We start from the raw sequence: 22,010 nt of genomic DNA, 5'->3' as shown, positions 1-22,010 counted from the left end.
GGAATATACCAAAGCATGAGTGACTGGCTCTGTGCCACATAAAAATGAAACCAATAAAAACTAAGCTAATCTGTAACCCTAGGAAGTGTTTCCTAGGAAGGACCTCCTGCGATGAGTCTTGATAGACTTTGTGTTTCCTAGGAAGGACCTCCAGTGATGTCTTTTGACTCGATGGAGACCTGAATAATAATAATAATAATAAAAATAAATAAAAAAGAGGGGGATTTTCTAACATCATACACTTACTTTCTCTTCATTATTACATTATGTGAGCAACACTTAGGTAAGGATATTCACGTACATTAAAATATTAGTTTGTACCTTACAGTCCAGTTCAGTTGCTAAGAATTCTGTGATAACTTTTGTTTGGTATGTTGCAATTGTTGATACTGATGGAAGAGAGGGCTTTGTTTCTAAGCGTCGCATTGCCAATTCTAGGCTTGATAAAATACTCCTGAAATTAAAATGAATACTATAATTTCTTTTAATACTCCTTGAAATATTATAAACAAGACAAAGAAACGAGAACAGTAACTCCTTATTTAACAAGATCTCAAGATACACAATTTTATAATTATACAACTTTTCAATAAGGTAAGTTTAAAGGGAGATGGTAAATCCCGTTTTATTTTATAGCCGGGTATGAAACTCGGATCGAAATTCATCAAATCCATAGAGTTTCATGCCGAAAAAACTATTGGCGAGCCCAAGTGTCAGTGATCACTTGGGTAGTACAATACCAGGGCAATTCCAAGCAAAGGTGAAGCAAGCTCCGTCACTAAGGTAATTTTTTTTCACACAGGAACTTCACACATCTTTCCTTTAAACTCATTACAATCCATATGCATCTTGTATATTGATATATTTAAAGGAGAGATAAGTATATAGTTAAACATATGCTTGCCTATTTTAATATGTAAAAATCAAGAATAAGTATTTCTGTTGTTTGATTACAGATCAGAGTTTATTATTTTTCCACTTTAAGGATGAATGCAAGATAATTATTATGTATTCAATATTGTATAATGTAAATTTAACATGTATAATGCTATGCATTATGGGAACAGTCACTACCCAGACCCAGAGGTGATCCACCTTTGGGTCTGGCTCCCACTGATGAGACCTCAATAACAGGTCAAAACCAGTCTGAGTCACTTCCTATAATGCTATGCATTATAGGAAGGGTCACTTCTGCAAGGACATGCTTGGTATCCCTTAATGCTTTGCATTAAGGGATACTAAGGTAAGTGATGTGAAGTCATTAGCTTCTATATACGAGTTGCCCCAGTCCTGAAAATACTTCAGGCACAAAAATTGTTTGCTTTTACTTGGATAAAGGATTAAACCAAGTATATAATTTCTTGGTATCTTTAATTTTTAGCATCATGTGATCACTCTCCCATTTACTAACTGGTTGCCTGGACTCATGCCTAACTGTACTCCCCCCACCTAAACCTTCTGGTTTTCTTAACCCTGCACTTCCCAACTCTCACTAAACAATACTTTCTCAAGAATCCTGGCCAAAATCCATTCAAATATATGCCACTCAACTTATATAAAGCCCTCTTTCCATTAAACTCACTCCACACTGTCGTGACGTTCTATTTTCATGTTGTGTTCTAATTTACCATCTAGTTTCAAGTCACTCTTATAAATAAAATAACTAATTGCGAATTGATCACCGATCCAAAAGTAGGGAAATTTATAATTATACTGCGCCACCCTATTTTTAGATTAGTCTATATAAAATAGTAGGATCAATTCTTAATTAAGTTAGCAGTCTTCTCATTAGGCCGAATCATTTATTATTATTCTACTTGGGGCACCCGCAAGATTCGAATTTTTTATGAACGGTGCAATAAAAGGGAGTTCAGGCAAACACAATATTTAGATTAACAAAATAAAACATTTAATATACGATATAATATAGCAAATGCATGAATTCTACTTTTAAATGAAACAATACAAATAACTTAATACATCTTGCTAAGTCACTCATTCCAATTCAATGTTCTAAACTTTAACATACAATTCACTGCTTCAAAATTATAAATTTTCTTAATTCAAGTTAATAAAACAAAACTTCTCATTTGATCAGTCTGCACACATCTATCAGTTGTACTTAATGTTTAAATTCACAGCAGGCACTAATCAAGGTAGACATTATTCCAAGCAATCTTATTTCGGACCTTGAACTTCGAAGATACGCTATAGTTAATGTTAGAATAAACAAACATGTATGACTACTCTTACCAGATACAATCTTCAATACATCAATTTATTGCGAGCACACTTATGAATTAACTTATTTCAGCTAGCGGAACACATTAAATAAAATTCTCCAACGCTTTAACTGAACTACTGTTAATCGCGCTTCACTACTCTAAAAAAACAGCAATAAGGTACTGATATCCTTCCTTGTTTACTTTTCTACAACAAGTTAAGTTTATTATATTCTTCTCAGGGCAACACAGAATTAAGACGTAATCCAAGATTAACTGGAACTAATCAGAATTTCCCATTGAATGTCCAGTTCTTTATTTATCCGATTACGACATCAATTTTCCTCTATAACCACAGCTGATTTCACTTGCAGCTGAGTATAAGATTCACTACGTTTTTTGCTCACTTCTAAATACTATGCTCTTGAATTTCTGCCCTAAAGAATTTATAATCTTTCTTTCACTTCTTTGCTTGTATCGTACCTTCCTTCAGGCTCCGCAAAACTCTTTTTTTTTTTTCTCTCTCTCTAAAATTCTTATTGCCTTCCCTTTCTCCTTTCTGGTTCCAAGGTCACGCACTCTTCGACTCGTGCTTGTTTATTTCATGCGTCTCCATGACAACGCATGAACGTAAACATTTCGCTAATGTAATACAACGCTCTACTCTTACATAAGTGATTACATAACATTACATTTTCACAAATAAGAATAAACAGAATATTTGAGCTATTTAATCAGCTCTTTCATTACGTATACAATTATTTATAATACACTTTTCGTTACTTTACATATATATTTCAGTTATCATAAATTTCTACACATATTATTATTTAATAAATTAATAGTAGGTTAAGTTTAGAATAAATATTTAAATAGTAATCCTTAATTAAGGAACAATAAATAATCCTTATACAAATTATGATTAATACATAATAAGCAATGTTAAATGTGAATGAAAAAAATAAATTACACAACATAGTTTCATTCACAATTTAACAACACTATTTTTCTCTTGTGCAATCTCACGCTGACTCATTCACAATCGTAACTTTGTGTTATTTTGCCTCTATCATATCATGGCAACAGACTCGCAACTTTTACTTTTTCACATGTACTAGCAACTCTTTCATATCATCTTGCATACCGCAGTTGTTGCCCACTAAATTGTTTGTACCAGCTAAAAATAAACATCTCTTTCACCTTCACCCACTGCATCCTTAGTGTATCACCAGTATAATGTTGTTTTATTGTTATAATGGTATAACAATGAAACAAAAATAGTATTCAGTATAACAATGAATTGAGGTTTCAGTGGTGTGAGATGTCCACTTACCATTATATATCGACTGAAATTTAAACCAGATATTGAATATAGCATTCAGATATCAGATGCACTGCTCATTGTTGTGACTTCTGTCATAGTTTAATTTATTGATATGTAGGTCTTTCATATATGCTGACCAAAGCTGGTTCAAGAGGAGACCTTGGGTTTTGTTATATTGGGTTGGACACTAACATTTTGGCAGTTATTTTAAATCTACAAACATAGTTGTTGAATTCGATGTATGGCATTCCTATAAGTTGCCAAATACCTCGTGTTTTTGTAATCTTGTAATTTAATCTGAGGATGTACATGACATGATATATAAAACTAGTCTTTCAACAATTCGATTTCTAATTGTTATACATTCTTCTCGCCTGTCCAATAACAATGATATAACAAATTTAGTATCATCATCATCAAATTCCTGCTATGTACCCACAAGGGGTGTACAAGATATGATAGTTAGTAATGATAAAAAATTATATCGTTACTAACTTCCTATCTACAATTTTCCTCCAAATCAGTCTGTTACTTGTCAAGACTCTAACATTATCAGATCTTATATTTCTATCGTCTAAGGCACTTTGTACCGTATCAATCCACCTATATCTTGGTCTTCCTCTGGGTTGTTTTGCTGCCAATCTGGCAGAGAACACTTGTTTTGCTAATCTTTCCTCGCCCATTCTGTTTAGGTGACCATACCACCTGAGAATTTAGTATATGTGTGCATAATGAGGCTACTAGGAATTATACAATTTTAATATAACTTTAAAATACTGATTTAAGATTTACAATCTTAAATAGTGATAAGCCAAGGATACAATATACATATGCTTACCTTGTCAAGTGTTCATTACCTGTACAAACAGTATATGGATTTATACAATAACCTCTAGAGAAGACCGTGAAGCTTTGATAATTAAGACTAACCTGAAATACACAAAATGGGCTCTTTAAAAGGGTAAAAAAATTAGCAATTAATAATCATGAGTTCATTTTTTTAAGCAATCATGCAAATACGCAACAAGAAAGATTAGAACTCATAACATGTAATTGTTCCTGGTCATGAACTGGCACATAAAGCAGGTTTTGATTTAATCATCGAGCTTATGCAGCTACCAAAATCAAGATTTTGGTAGCTGCAAAATTTTACTAAAATGCATTGTAACAAAAAAAGCTCTATCAGGATCTGCTCCGCTCACTCCAGAATGGGAGAGAATTAGAACAGGTGCTCTAAAAATAGGCAGCTTCATTCATTTCTGACTGGATAATTAAATTTAGCAGACCACCTTTTAGCAGTCTAAAATAATGCATTAACTTTGCAATATGGAATGTTCTAACTCATTTTTTTTCAGAATGACTAAACTGCTTAAATCTGAAAAACAAACTGCTTTTGTCTCCTGTGAATCTAAGAGACAATATCAATACAGTTACCTCACAGAAACCAATAAGAGGGGGGGGGGGTCCTCCCAGAAAATCTGTTTTTATTATCCAGAAAAACTATGGTCTCAAAACCATAGTTGCTTTGGACAAATTCCAACTACATTAAACCAAAACCTGTCAACCAGCTATTTGGATTATGAACCAGAAACAGGAAGTTATAATTATTAGTGTTCATCCTATGCCATGCTACAACCCCAGATGCAAGCTAATTCAAAAAAAGATTTTGACAAATTACACATCATCTCGTAATATTCCAAAACAATACAATATCATTCCCACTTATGGCAGGTAATTATTGAAAAGAAATTATAATACTAATTAATGCTGGAAGTCACTTACATAAATTGTTTATTTGTAGAATATTCAGATATGGTTCATAGCCATTTTCAATACTGTCACTGTCGACTGCAGGATAATAATTCCATTCTGTGCATATATATATATATATATATATATATATATATATATATATATATGGAGTTTCAAGTAATAAATATATTATTATTATTACTTGAAACTCCAGGGAGTCCAAGGACTTGAGGGAGGGCACCTACTCTACAACTCTATCTCCACCACCAACAACAACTAACTGCAACTACACCAACACCATCTACTGCCCGACACCACCACTAGTAATTTCCACAGACCATCACAAACATCCATGCCCATGGCAGGATTCAAACCCACAGCCTTCTGGCTGGAAAGTGAATACGCTAACTGCTCAGCCAACCAGGCTGGCGCATATATATATATATATATATATATATGAGGAAATAAAATAAAAATAAAATATTTTTAAAACAAACAATTTACATAAGTGACTTCCGTCATTAATTAGCATTATAATGTCTCCCACTTGAATCTCAATTTTAAATTGATTGCTAAGAAAGATATTGGTAAATCAAACTCACAGAATCATCCTGTCATTCTGAATATGATTCATCACAAAGACACTTTTTTTTTTTTCTTTTTCAGAAGAACAGATTCAAAACCTGGAAACCTCCAGTGTTCAGGTCATGGCATTTAACTGATTATATTACTGAGTGTGTTCGTGACTGTAATGAAGTCCTTCTCACAAGAACTATAAACGGTGAAGACGCTGATGGTCTGTCTACAGATATAGTCATCAGGAATGTGCATAAATGAAGGGGAGCAGAAGGATGAAAGTGCAAATCCTACAAACTGGGACTTGATATTGATTCTCTAAAACAGAATTTTTCAAAGTGTGGTCTATGGACCAGTTGAATGTTGGAAGCATGACTGGAAGGGAGGTGGCAAACATGATGAGGAAGTTGGACATTTTATGTGTGCAGGAGACAAGGTGGAAGGGGGGGATGGGTATAAATTGCTCTACTCTAAAGTGAATAAAGAGGGAAGAAATGGTGAAGGGTGAAGTAATGGAAGTGGATAAGAGGAATGACAGGATCATGTGACTGAAACTGGGTATTGGAGAAGAGCAAGTGGTCGTCTTATGTGCATATCCCACAAATTGGCTGTACAGAAGAGGAGAAAGACGAGTTCTGGAATGTGTTAGATGAAAAAATGAGGGAATTGGAAGAAACCAAGTTGGTGATTGTCAGAGGAGACTTGAATGGACTCAGGAAGGCAGAATAGGGACTCTGAAAGGGTGCATGGCAGCCTTTCAGAATCCCTATTCTGCCTTCCTGTGGAGAGGGAACGACGAACCAGGAAAGAGAGAGAGAATTGTGGACTTTGCAGTAGTGTTTGATCTCGCAATTATCAACTTGTTTTTCTGCATAAGAGAAGAACATTTGATAACATTTAGAAGTGCATTTCTAGTCAAGATGTTGACTACATCTTGACTAGAAAAAAATATCTTAAGGAAGTAACAAATTGTAAGGTAATCCAAACAGATCAAGTGCACAGATTTTAAAATAAGATCAAAGATAAGAATCTTTAGAAGCCATGGGATGAAGACAAATTAAGTAGTTTCACTTAAAAGAAGAGAGTGTGAGGAACCTTATTAAGGAGAGGGTGTTAGGATTTCGGATGGACTAGAAAGTGTACAAGATTGGTGGAGACACAATTCAAAAGCAATTCTGAGATGTGCAATCGACGTGCTGGGTGAAACATCTGGAAAGATTAGAGAGCAGAAGGAGGAAAAGAAGTGGGATGCATCAAAAGTGGAAGTGTACAGAGAGGAGTACAAGAAAGAAAGCAAGAAGCCAAGAGAATTGTTATGCAGGCAAAGGCAATGGCATATCAAGATCTTTATGATCAATTAGAAACAAAGGGACAGAGAAAAATTGATTGAATGGCAAAATGTAGAAATAAGGCATCAAATGAGATGAAAAACTCCGAAGGAAGAATATTAAGGAGGGATGTGGATATAAGAAACAAATGGAGAATATACTTTGAAGGGCTCTTGAATGAGAAAAATGTGAAGACTCACAAAGAAGATGAGCAGCCTTATGAGGGAATGGTGCAGAACATCAGTAGAGTGGAAGCTGAGGAGGCTGTAAAGAGGATGAAGAATGGAAAATTGGTGGTCTCTGACAGGATACCAGTGGAGGCATGGAAGAAGAGGGTATCTGTTCATAAAAGTTTGCCAATAGAAAAAAATGCCTAAGGAGTGGAGGGAAAGTACTCTTTGTCTCTATTTACAAAGGTAAAGGGGATGCACAAGACTAATTCTTATGCAGAGGAATAAAGTTGATGTCCCACACAATGAAAATCCTAGAAAGGGTTTTCGATGAAAGACTGAGGGAGGAAGTGGAGATTGCAAAAGCAAGTTAGTTCTGGAAATTCTGGTTTCTTCTTCTGTAAACTTAAGAAAATTGACTGCAGAACCCATACTATTTCAGATAATACCATGTTGTGTTAGGGACTGCAAGATAGCACCACTTGTTTGTTGTCTCTTCATTGGATGCTGCTTAATATTAGTAATAATCTTGGGTTAGCTATCTCTTATTGACTACCAGTGAAGACTGAATGCACATTTCATCTCCAAAAGTTACAGGACTAAAACAGCCTCACCTTTTTTATTTTATTATGTTGAGCCCATACACAAGAGGTTGGCAGATCAATCTATAATACATTGGTACCGTGTATGGGCTGGGGAAGAAGGTACTTGTTCACAATAGATTCGAATGACTGTAGATTGTATTCCCTAGGGAACACATCAAGGAGAATGCTATTCCATAGTATAGCGGTTGAAGAGACGAAGGAGGAGGAGAAGAAATTTATTCTGTGGGTTTCAAGGTGCACTGTTTAGGGATGTTGAGCAGCTGCACGTTTGAATGAGCTTAGAACTAAGTGGGGAAATTATTGATGCTATTTCGGATGAACATTTTCCATGGAAATATTTATTTCACACAGGCAATCAGATTCTGCACTATGTGTCTTCATCTGATTGCCTGTGTGAAAGTGGGGGAGTGAGCTGGTAAGAGATGGGTCATTAATAAGTCTGATTGCTCTTTTCTGTATGGAGTCGAGCAATTTGAGGAAGCTTTTGTGGGGCTCCACCCCATACGTGGGAGCAGTATTCGATGGTTGGGCGGATTTGTGATTTGTATAAGGTTAATAGCTATCTCTTATTGACTACCAGTGAAGACTGAATGCACATTTCATCTCCAAAAGTTACAGGACTAAAACAGCCTCAACTTTATTTTATTTTTTTTTTTTATGTTGAGCCCATACACAAGAGGTTGGTAGATCAACCTATAATATATTGGTACAAATTCACAGATCAAGCTTTTCAGCTTGATTTGGGAAGCCAAATCATTTGTGTTGGGTTATGACCATTAGTCATAACCCAACACAAATAGTCAATCCTCATCATTTTACCAACATTCTTTACCTTTTATTAACAAACTCTCCTTCCAAATACATCATTGATGTCTGCTCTCCCCTCAGCAACTCTGATCATAGTCTCATTTAGGTCTCCTTCTCTACATTTTGTCTTCCTCTCAGCCAATCTCAGCTTCGAACCCTATGGCACTATAATTGTGCCAACTGGGACGACCTCTGGAATTTTTATGTGGCTTTTCCATAGTCAGATTACTGATTTTGCTATCCTGATCCAAACATATGCACTGAACTAGTAACCAAAATAATTCTCACTGTCTGCTGTCCATGATAAAAATGCAGCTTATGTTCAATGGCTTAAATTAAAATTTCCAGCTTCTCGTTCAAGCTTTCACAATAGCCAGAAACGTGTAAAAAAAGTTATCAAAGATTCCAAAGCAGACTTCATAAGAATAAAACGCAATAAACTTGCCTCATGCCCAACTAGCAGTCAAGCTTTCTGGTCCCTTGCTAAGGCTGATGGGTGTAACTTCTGCCTTCCATGTTGCCGCCTCTCTTGCATTCTGATAGCACCATGGTAACCTCATCCAAAGAAAAGGCAGCATCAGTTTTTGCCTCCAACTTCTTTCGCCAAAAGGACATCAGAAAAAACCCTCACGATACTAATAACTCCTAGTCCAGATGGTATTCCTCTGGTTGTGTTCAAAACTTGTGCTCCAGAATTGATACCCATCTTGTATCATCTATATAAACTTTTAAATTTTACTGACATCTATCCAACAGCATAGAAGCAAGCCCACACCTGTACCAAAAAAAGGGAGACATCAGCCATCTATCTATCTATCGTCCAATTGCTCTCACCTCAGTACTTTCAAGTAATGGAGAAGGTTATCAACAACCAGCCTCTTCATTACTTGGAGACTTGTCAGTTAATTAGCAAACGCCAATATGGATTCTGCCATTCTTGGTCTACAGCTGACCTCCTAACTAATCTCATCAAGCTTTGGATTCAGGAAAGATCTGGAAAAACTCATGTTATCACTCTCGACATTTCTAAGACATTTGATCATGTCTTACACTGAATACTCCTGAACAAGCTACCATCTTATGGCCTCCCTTCTACACTCTGTGATTGGATTACTGGCTTCCTCACTGGTGTTCACTGTTTGTCGTGGTGGATGGCTTCCTCTCACTAAATTTCTCCATTAATGTTGGAGTGCTTCCGGCTCACTCACCCTCTTCTTCCTTCACACCAATGACCTCCTTTCTCTGACTTCAAATCCTATTCATAGCTTTGCCTGATGACGGCACTCTTCATCCTCTTCCTCATTTGATAAACCCTGTGGTATCCTAATGACAGATACCTCAAGATCTTCCATAACCAGTGACTTGAACACTGACCTCCTCAATATCCTGAAATAGGATGAAGACAACTCAGCAAATTTCAATGCCAAAAAAACTCAAGCCTGCCTTATCCCCTCTCAGTTTTGATAGTGTTCCAGTATCCTTTCAAGATCAACTTTCTCTTCTTGGGTTGACTGTTATATCCACTTTATCCTGGCACAAGCATATTAATTACATATGTCTCCTTGGTCTCTTAAAAGTTTGGTGTTCTTTTCATTCTAAATATTACTTCTCTTCCTCTCAACTCCTAACACTATAAATCTCAGATCCATCCAACTTTGGAATACTGTTCCCACATTTGGGATGGAGTACACAAGACCTCTAAGAATTATTGATGACATTCAGAAGAGGGCTATCTGCTTAATAGATGACCCTTCCCTAAGACTTCATTCAGTCACTTTATCATAGGCGCTCTGTTTCAATGCTGTGCCTTTTCTATAGGTACTTTCATAGGCACTGCTTCTCTGAATTGGCTGCTACTATTCTTCCACTTTCTTTTAACCAAGACTAGAGCAGTCACTGGCCAACATCCATACACTGTCCAGTTTCGAACACAACGTCATAAGACCTATAACACCACAGTGCATTGTGTGGGCACTGTGGTGTTATAGGTCTTATGACTTTTCGTGTGTGGGGCCAACAAAAAAAATTTTTAAAAAAATAAAATAAATAAAAATCTTTATAATAGTCAACATGTGTTTGTTGGTGGGGATCACGTTTCAGCAATCTGCTTACGTATTACAACAAGGTGACAAATTTACTCAATAAAGGAAATGCATGTATGATGGTGTACTTACAATAGCAACAGTGCAGAATGCATTTGTTATGTTCTCCAAGGCAGATGTCAAGCATTCTTCCTGTCTGTCCATAGTAAGCCAGGTCACAAGTACAGGGCACTTTATACATTCCTGGATGTGAAAAAGGTGACAGTTTGTCCTTAGGTAAATGGATGAGATGATGAAAAATCTAGATATCTTTTAAGATGTGCTTTGAATGTATGGGATGATAACAGTTTTGCTGTATTCTTAAATATTAAGCCCATGAAGAGGATTTCTGGGGAGAATGTAGTATTTTGTTTATTATTTGGGCCATTGGCAAAAAAAAAGTGTGATATAAGTGAGTAAGTTCAATGGTAAGAGCATTGTCATTGAAACAGATAGCTCTAGCAGTGTGAGTTAATGTTTTTAGGATATCATATAGATATTTATATACCATATAATTATCAGCTCAGCACCACAATTAAACATGTATGAAACTGGCAACTCATCCATTCACCTAAGAATAAATTGTCTCCCAATTATATATTTGGGTTAATCCTTTATCCAAGTGTAAACAAACCAAGTTTGCACCTGAAGTATTTTCAGGACTGTGGAAAAGGTGGTATATGTTCTAATCACTTGCCTTAGTATTCCATAATGCAAAGCACATTTCCTTGCAGACATGTATAATGCTATGCATTAAGGGAAGGGTCACTACCCAGACTGGTTTCAACCTTTATTGAGGTCTCATCATTGGAAGCCAGACCCACAGGTGGTGATACTAAGGTGGGAGTAATAGAGAAGTCATATTTCCATATGCCAGTTGCCAAAAGGTGTCCTACCTTATTATTAAAATTCTCTGGATTAGAGATAAGTTGATGGAAGTTTTTTCACTTGGCTATGCTACCAATTATATATTTGGTTTAATATAATAACATATACCACCTTTGCCACGAGTTGCCCCAGTCCTGAAAATACTTCAGGTGCAAACTTTCTTTGCTTATACTTAGATAAATGATTAAACCAAATATATAATTGGTAGCATAGCCAAGTGAAAAATCTTCCATCAACTTATCTCTAATCCAGAGAATTTTAATAATAAGGTGTGACACCTTTTGGCAACTGGCATATGGAAATATGACTTTTCCATTACTTCCACCTTGGTATCACCAGCCCTCTCAGGGCAAGCATATTGCTCAAACTTTTTTCTTCACTGTATCCATTAAGACAGTGGGGAATATGAAAAGTATCTTGCTTCACCCTTGGAGTCAGTGAAGTTGAAACTTAATATCACCACCTCTGCATCTGGCTCCCACTAATCAGACCTCAATAAAGGTCGAAACCGGTCTGGGTAGTGACCCTTCCCTTAATGCATAGCATTATACATGTCCGCAAGGAGATGTGCTTTGCATTATGGGATACTAAAGCAAGTGATGAGAACTTATACCACCTTTGCCACGAGTTGTCCCAGTCCTGAAAATACTTCAGGTGCTAACTTTGTTTGCTTATGCTTAGATAAAGGATTAAACCAAATATATAATTGGTAGCATAGCCAAGTGAAAAAACTTCCATTGATAAATTGTCTCCTTTTTCACATCCAGGAGTGTATGAAGTGTCCTGTACATGTAACATGGCTTACTATGAACAGACAGAAAGAACTGTTGACATCTGCTTTAGAGAACATAAAAAATGCATTCTGTGCTATCATTATCAGATATTGGAACTGGCATACAAAGAAAATAAAAGTACTACACAGAAGTCATTATAAGCCAGAAAGATTGTTTTTGGAATCAATAACAGCTTTAAAACATTCATCAAGCCTCAACAAGTATAGCTGTATCAATTTAGCAAAAATCTGGGAGACAGTCATTTTAAGATCAAATCAATACTTTCATGACTTATTTTTCACAGTATTAACAACACCACACACTTTTTTTACAAAGATGTTTTAATAAAATGCTTATATTTCTGTGACTTGGCCTATTATGGGCAAACAGGAAGATCAGTGAACATCCGCCTGGAAGAACATGAAAGATACATTTGCTACTATTACTATGGCAAGTCGGGACTGGCAGACCACGCTTTGGACAGTCCTTCACACAGGATTAGATGGAGGAAAACAAATGTGCTATTTAGGAGTCGTTATAGATCTGAAAGGTTATTTTTTGAGTCAGCAATGGTTTTGAAGAATTCTCCCAACCTTAACAAATATGGTTGCATTAATTTGCCAAAAATTTGGGAGACGGTTATCCTAAGAAAAACTCCTGCGTAGCTGTTTTTTTTTTTTTTTCGTTAGAGGGCGGCAAAAATAGCACTTTAGATCTTTTGCAATTATATTGTTTCACTCACTCACTGTCGCATGTACAAGTGTATTGTGCTCTGATGATGCCGAGTTGAAAATCAGTGAAATATAAGCATTAATAAAACATCTTTGTAAAAAAGTGTGTGGTGAAAAATACAGTGAAAAATAAGTCATGAATAACCATCAACACCTAAGCTTATCTATTAGATTAAATCAATACTTTTTTTTCCTCTTTCTCTCTCTTTTTATCCAACAATAGATGGCTTCAATTAAAACTTTAGCTCCTTGTGTTGTTCATTACAATTTTTTTGAATTCGTCCAACTGTGTGTGGTGAAAAATACAGTGAAAAATAAGTCATGAATAACCATCAACACCTAAGCTTATCTATTAGATTAAATCAATACTTTTTTTTCCTCTTTCTCTCTCTTTTTATCCAACAATAGATGGCTTCAATTAAAACTTTAGCTCCTTGTGTTGTTCATTACAATTTTTTTGAATTCGTCCAACTGTTAATGCAACTGTTGCTGTTTGGGCATCATGACATACTGTTTTTGTGCTCTGATGCGAAATATCAACAAATAAGTTAAATCAACATTACTCTTCTTATTATTCTGTGTTGTGAATTCATACCATGAAATAAATCAACCTGAACTGCCAACACATAAGCCTTTCTACTAACTTGTTACATTTTGTTCCCTGATGATCACAATTTGACTTTGCAAAAATATTGGAAGTATTAATTAAATTTAGTTTTGTTAATATATTAGTCTATGTTGTAATTTCCTTAAAAAATACAATTATGAACAGACACATAAGCCTTACCACCAGAGTTAGTTATAATGCAAATTATAAAAACACAATAGATAAAAGTATATTAAAATACAATTAGAACTTACCAACAAAAATTGAATTTCTCCAAATGGAAGAGATGTCACTCGATAAAATTTCTCAGCATTATCACCAGGTCGCAACAGATGAAAGCACTTGTTGGTTATCAATACAAATATCTGACGTGCTTTTCCCTTATTGAGACCAAAATACGCTGGGAATATCTAAAAAACATACATACTTTGATGACTGCAAACAATTCTTTATAGGAAATAAAAAATTCTCTTCACTACAAGGACAATATACATAACCTGCTGTTTAGAAAAAAAATAAACATATACAAATTTGGTTAGCGTATCTGCTCTCCAGCTAAAAGGCTGCGGGTTCGAATCCCACCATGGGCATGGATGTTTGTGATTGTCTGTAAAAAATACTAGTGGTGGTGGACAGTAGATTTCGTTGGTGCAGATGATGATGATGTTGTAGTTGATGTATTGAGTGGTTTGAGTGGTAAGGAAAGAGTTGTAGAGTAGGTGCCCTCCCTCGATGAGTCTTTGGGCTCCCTGGAGGTGTTATGTAATAATAATATTAAGGATATTCAGATGTTCTTAATTCTACTCCCTCGTACAAATATAAATATTTATAAAACTTTATAACTTTATTCTAGTAGTCTATAAATAGTAAGTAATAAATTTGTGAAACATAACAAAATGTAATAAATATATAAAATCATGTTTCACCAACCTATTAAATTCTTGTCTATCTAATTATCTCTATTATTCCAGAATCCTGGAATAATTAAGATCATTTCAAGGCATAGCAATTTTTATTTCAACCACACCATTTGAAGAAAAATGAACGAGCAAAACCTGTAATTATATACAGACAACTCTCACTATAGCATACACTATTACAGTGAACTTATTTCCTATAACCAATTCTTCAAAAGTTACACCAAAGTCTCCTATCATAAATGTTATGTTAAAGAAAATTCACTATAACAAACTTTCCACTATGACCAACTATTTCTTTGGTTGCTACAAGTTCACTACGGTGAGAGATGGCTAACGAATTAAGCATGCTATCCAAATGAAAATTAATAAAATTTGGGATTCAGAATATCAATATATATACCTTGATATTCTGAAAAAAGAAACTCAAATGAAGTTCTTTTTTTGGTTTCCATCAGTTCATTTTTAGGCAGAAATTGCAAAATGACTAATATTAATAATTCCAGGACAGAATTTAATATCTAGTACAATATATCGATAAAAATTGTCTGAAACAAGTCTTAATGAACCTGAAATTAAAATTTTAGGTTCATTAAGATCTGTTATAGTAGAAAATTAAGCAAAACAAAATAATGTCAACAGTACATAAGTCAAAAATGAGTTGACATATCATAAACATATTTCACTTCCCTTTCACTACCCTTAACAAAAGTGACATAATCAATTTTTTTTTGAATAACATGAATTTGCCACATCTTATGAATCAGGATAGTTTAAGCAAATCAATATGAAATAACCATCCCTTTCTGGGATTCTTCCCACATAACAAACACACACAAATTGTAAATCCCATACACAAGAAGATGCTTAACATACTACTCCGATGGGTAAAAAAAGTTAAAGAGAAAGAAGAAATTGTTAACAATGGATTTCAAGACCTGTAGGTGAATGAATGAAGTGGAATGAATATTTTTTCAGTGAGCATGGAGCTGGACTACCATATTTACCTGAATATAATTCGCACCTTTTTCCTCAAAATTAAAGTTAAAAAATAATCATGGTGCAAGATATATGCAGGGATTTTCAGAAACTAAAGTTTTTCAGGAAAAAACTAAACCGACGTTTATAATTACATCCTCAGTATTCATTAAAATTTATAATTGCTCATATTATTTATAAAATAAATGCATTTAAATTTTAATTATTAACATTGTTTAAGCGATCAGCCGCTCAACTTCATCACATGATATATTTGAATCTTTAGCGACAATGCTTTTGTAATTAAATTAAAACAAACAGGACATGAAATCATGTCCCAAGCTCTCAAAAATTCAGTTGTATAACAGTTCTAACGATGGTCTCTCAATCTTCCCTGCTGGAGTCAGGTCATAGCTGCCTGCTGCCATCCACTCTGTGTAGAACCTAAACCTCACCTCATTCACCCACTCCACCCCTGCACAATCCAAGATTGAGAGGTCAATGCTCTCACTCCCACATTTCCTCTACTGGTTGCTTCCATGAAATGAAATGCTAATTTCTTTTTTCATAAAGTAAAATCAGAGTTGAGAGTTATATGCGAGTAAATAAGGGGGAGAATTATCTATCCTAATTCTGAACAATGGAAATATCTGTAGAAATTCCAAGAAGCAGAAACTCACAAAGTTATATAATACAGAGCAGAGTAAACTGATGAGATGTGCAATTAATCAACCTAACTGCTCATTTCTGTACCAAGTCAAATATCTTAAGGAAACCACCTCAAATGTGATACAGTATTCAATGGCTAGATGGATATGTGATTTGCACAGAGCTAATTATACTTGACAAGAAATTATACCCTTGTTTAATCCCTTACACATATGTTAGCAAACAAAGTTTGTGCATAAATTATCTTCACATCAATTGCCTAAGTATTCCATAAAGTAAAGCACACATTCTTTCAGGTGTGTATACTGCCAAACATTAAAGGAAGAGTCACTACTGTTAGATCCTGAATGGAGGATTTTCTAAGAAGTTGTTCATTCAGAATCTATCATGAAAATTCTAACACTAATTTAAAATAATACCTGCATACCAGCAGAAAGTAATAAGACCTTGTTTGTTGTATAAGAGAATGTGTATTACTATGTGAATTGTATTAGAAATATTTGTAGTCAAAAACGGAAAACTATACTAGAGAATTGTGTACAAATTAATGATTCCATGTAAAAGAAATATTAGGTTAAATTTGTGTCCTATTAAGCTGTCTCAAATAACATAAGTCGACAGACAGACAGGGCATGAGTAACAGTGCAAAGGTTGCGTCTGAAACGCACACATCGGTCATAACGTCGGAGGCTACAGTGTACGCAGAAAATAACGTAAGCACGCTTTCCTCGAAGACAGCACCTAACAGCAATAGAGAGAGTAGGGATCATCTTAAGGGCATTAAAACTAAGAGTCGTGCGAAAAAAATGATACAGCAAAAAAAGAGGGTGCTAGAACATAGAATATAAGGCAATGCATGCCATATTGCAAGACTTTTTGTTCTGGATTTCATCTCGAGGATTCTTGACCGGCAGTCGGAAAAAGGACGAGCCAGGGTTCTATGATGTCGGACAGCAGGCCGTTTTCCTGATTATGCTGAACAAGATTCCGCACAGAGCCATATGCGAATCATCAGCCTACACAGAAATCGTGCCAGCTGCTGGATGTCCCATCGAAAAGGAACGGAGATAGCCCCCAGTCGTGGGAGAAAATAGTTAGAGTCCAGCAGCAGTAGAAAGGATGACGTAGCCAAAAGCCAGGCATTGAGATAGCCGATCGAAGGATGACCAGAACAACACATGGTAGTTAATAGACCTTCGGAAAGAACTGGGTAACGTAGAGATCTTTGTTATATCTTACGGAAGTGATAGAAGATTGAAAGTTATGTTTGATTAAGTAATGTGGACAATCCTTTAGAGAACTTGGATAAGATTTCGTATCTGAAACAGCAAAATTCTGCTGGACAAGGAATTGTCAGGAATGAATCTAATTGTATGTGACTGAAGTAATAAGTGTATTTTATTTAGTAGATAACCATAACTGGGAAAGAAACAAGTTGTATAGTATGTGCTCTATGAATAGCATGCATGAGAGAATCTTAATTTAGTGTAATATTGTCATTGCTTTCTATTGTTCTATGTGATTAATATGATCTGTCTAGGTGAACGTGATTAATTTAGAATTGTGAGAATTATCTTAGCATGAGATTTAACTTAGCAAGAGATTTAGAAGTTTTAGTAATTTGATTCAATTTAGTTGTAATTGTCATTTAGTTCCAATAAACATGTTTTATTGTATGCCCGATTCCTGCCTGAATTCAAGATATCAAATTACCACTTATAAAATTAGAACCATAGCGGGAGAAATTTTAGATATATATGTTTAAGTAATAGATCATTGGTCACGACTGCAAAGTACTGATATCTATTTAAGTGTGTGTTAGAGTGTATGCCAGTGAATCCAGGAATATTTCTCTGAACTTGAATAAAATTCCTGTTATAGGATACTGGCTGGTGCAGTATAAATATAAATTTGCCAGTATCTGAAAAGGAAATATCCTAGAGGATATTTCAGTTAGGCTACACACAAGAAAAGATAATAGAGGTTAATGAAGTATATAAAATAAGAAATTAGAGAGATATAACAAATAATTATAAATATAACAATAAAGCAGCTGGTAGGATTTTAAATGAACAAGGTTTTGAGTAAGAAAGAAGATAATCAGCAACAAACTATATAAGTATAAATCAGTATAAAATATATAAATAAATGATAAAAATATAACACTACGCAGACCAGTTTCTTGATAAGGCTTTTATTGAGGTCTCTTCAGTAGGTGCCAGATCCAAGACACTGAAATCAAATTGATGCAAGAGCCACATATTATTATCCATATGCAAGTAATAAAAGGTGAATTATCTTATTATTAAAATATTCTGGATCGGTGATGGTTGGAGAGAGACTGGTATCTTCTTAAGTCTGGTTCCAACTGATGAGACCTCAAATAAAGGCAAAAATCTGGGTAGTGACCTTTCCATTAATGTTCGTCAATATACAAGTCTGAAAGGGTGCATGTGTTTTGAATTATGGCATACTAATACAATCGATGTGAAGTAATTGGTTTTAAATACAAGTAGCAATAGCTCTGAAGATACTTCATAGACAAATTTTGATTACAGTTAAGCTTAAAGGTTTTAACAAAAATATAATTTCTTGTCAAGTATAATTTGCTCTTTTACCAAGTGAAAAAAATTTTCTTCAGCACAGAGTTAATAGCTGTTCAGAAATAACATAAGCGAAAGACAAACCCTGACTTCTTGAATATTCAGATGAATATATATTATAATTTATGCAAAGAAAGACTGAAAGTTAAGAGTTATTACAAAAGTGAAATCGTGTCTAGTTCAGAGATCTGAACAATGCAAAAAGTCAGAATGAAATAAAAGGATATATTTTGGGGAAAATAACACAGGTTGAGTTCAACTTATACTGAAATTAACAAAGTTAACAGAACACCATTGAAGAATGTACCGGAAATCAGAAGCTTAGAGTTCTGATCTCCATTCTAATATAAAACTGTCTTGCAGAAGACAGTTCTACAAGAGTACTGCAAGTTTTTTCAATCTTACTATTATTATTATTACCCCAAAACTCCATGAAGTCAAAGACTCATCTAGGAGGTCCTTTTATCATACACACAGCTCATCATACTGTGCTTTAAACACTCAAATTCTCTAGACACCACACTCTCAGGCAAGACATTCCAATCATTCACAACTCTGAATGAAAAAAACCTGCTTCTCACTCCCTTACTCACCCCCTCTTTATACAGTTTCCAGGGATGACCTCTGGTTCTCCCCTGATCTCCCACTATTTTCTGTAGAACCTCTCCAGCATTGATCCTATAACAACTCCTTACTAACTTAGTAAGGAGTTGTTATATGATAGTTGATATGATAGGTCTCTATCATATCTCCCCCTTTTCCTCCTGTCCACCAGACTTTGCAAGTTGGATCTTCTCAATCTTTCCTCATACTCGACATTCCAGAGGTTAGGAACTACCTTAGTCAGTTGCCTCTGGACCCATTCCAACATCTCTTCGTCCTTCTGAAAACCAGGTGACCAAATCAGGGCACAGATTTGGTCACTATTTGGCACTATTATCATTAGTAAAACTATCCGTTAGCTTTCGAGTTAACTAGAGAAGGAAGAGAATATTGAAAGAACACTGCCTGTTGATGTGGAAACTCAGTTCAAGGATAAAGAACCATGCAGCCATTACACATGATGTGCATCTGATTGAGTATCTGATGCCCCTAGGCAAAGAAAATTAAGCACCCTTATAAACTGTCTCTCTATATATAGAAACAATGAAGTCTTAGTGCTCTTAATGATAAAACCGGCCATGGTGTATATTCGCCAAATGATAAAACCGGCCATGGTGTATATAGTTATCCAGAGAGAGGACAGCCTTGCTTGATACGCTGAGAGTATGGTAAAGCGAAGGTGGGCGAGATGTTTATTTTTAAACAGAAAAATGTATCCCTATAAGGCAGTTTGGCTGTTTTGATAATGAGTGGACCTTATCCCAATGTCCTTAGGACTTCGTTTGCCAAAGTCTTTTTCCTGATTAAGGCTGATCAGTGCTAGGTTTTATTTTGATTGCTTGTGATGTGGATGAGATTACTTATTATGTATAGTGCATTGATCTTGCTGGAACAGAATAAGTTTGGTATTGGCCAATGACTTCAGAGAGAGTGAGCTTAACTTGAAAATGATTTTGCAGTGCATATTGATTAGTGAGATTGGATGCCAGTTTCAAATGTCTGTACAGTTATGCATTAGCATAGTTATTCTTTAATATCAGGTGTGCTACTGAAGTCGTGATGGATTGCAGAAGCCCACTGAAATAAGCTTCTTGCAGTGTTTTAAGAAGTGGTACAAGTTGATCCCATAAGACTTGGAAAAACTGTTGCAAGTTCATCATGACCAGGATGGCAAGGAATTACATGCAGTTTTGAGTTTATCTAAAGTGACTGGTTTTTCTAAGTAGTTATTTCTAATCTGATGCAGATGTTCCTTTCAGTATTTCTTGGATGGCCTAGAGCAGTGACGGCGAACCTATGACACGTGTGTCAGCACTGACACACTTGAGGGTTTCAGGTGATACACCTTGGATGTTTAAAGATATTGGTATTCTGATGAAAAAAACTGAGATAAATTGTGTAAGATCGCTCTCAGTTAAGGCAAAGGTAGGTTTTGGTTCATTGAAAGAATTATTTTATAGTTAGCCTATTTCTATTTTATTTTGTAATTAGCTTATTTCTATTTTATTTGGTAACTAGCCTATAAACAACGAGCGTTTTAAGTTTATGTTTTCTTTCTCAATCATTATAATTTCTGCATAGTCATATGATATTATAAAAACTTATAAAAATTATTATCAATATTATATGATACAAACTTATAAATACATGCTTTATATATTATAAACTTTAAGTTTTCATTTGATTTGTGTAAAATTCGTTCATGCATGCATTCCAAGTCTCTCAACTGAGTAATACAAGTTCTAAACGTATTTAAAACCACTTTAACAGAAAATATAATTCGCAGCATTAAATATTGAATTTATCTGAGTAAATAATGAAAACATTTTTATAGTTGCAATAAATTCAGTAAATTTTGTTAAATAATGCAAATAGTAACAACTTACAATGATGTCGCAACAAAACCTACTAAATAGCTGCTATTTAGTAGTATGATAGAGAGTAAAATGTAACAAGGTTGCTACGAACGTACCAACCTTGTTACGTTGTAATAAATTACAACGTAACAAGCTGAAACCCTGCTGAAAGAAGTAGTGGTAGTCTTGCATGATCTGCCACTTAAGTAATTTGAGTTGCTGGTGTATAATTCATTTCCAGTAATTGTTAGTTCTTATTAATTATTACTGCTTAATTACCGCTGGATATAATTGTGCTCATTTTTAATTTGTGAACCCTTTTACAATGGCAGCTAGCACTAATAAAAAAGCTAAAATTATCACAGAAAGGAAGTGGAAGAAATTTCCAAGATGCCTGGACTGAACAATATAGAGGTGATAAAGTTCTCTGTAAATTGTGTGGTGAGCTATCTGTGAGTAGAACTTGGAATGTAAGAAGACATTTTGAAACTAAGCACAAATGTCTCCTAGAAAAAAAAAA

The 22,010-nt window shown here is 35.0% G+C and overlaps 1 protein-coding gene across 1 annotated transcript in view; it reads right to left on the bottom strand.

Moving 5' to 3' along the window:
* The window catches only part of prd1 (pleckstrin homology domain-containing protein pruning defect 1), a 274,327-nt gene that overhangs the window by 67,134 nt on the left and 185,183 nt on the right, over nt 1–22,010 (bottom strand). Inside the window, exons 8-10 of the mRNA XM_090394672.1 lie at nt 14,119–14,274; nt 4,385–4,476; nt 322–454 (exon numbers count right to left, since the gene is read on the bottom strand). Coding sequence (XP_090250798.1) covers nt 322–454; nt 4,385–4,476; nt 14,119–14,274 — 381 coding nt within the window. The remainder of the gene's footprint in view (nt 1–321; nt 455–4,384; nt 4,477–14,118; nt 14,275–22,010) is intronic.

The sequence above is a fragment of the Typopeltis vanoorti genome, chromosome 6 (genome assembly GCF_054136105.1).
Source record: "Typopeltis vanoorti isolate ZY-2024b chromosome 6, IOZ_Tvanoo_1.0, whole genome shotgun sequence".
Lineage (NCBI taxonomy): Eukaryota > Metazoa > Arthropoda > Arachnida > Uropygi > Thelyphonidae > Typopeltis > Typopeltis vanoorti.
The sequence above is the reverse complement of the archived record's forward strand: the minus strand, read 5'-3'. Positions and strand labels throughout refer to the sequence as shown.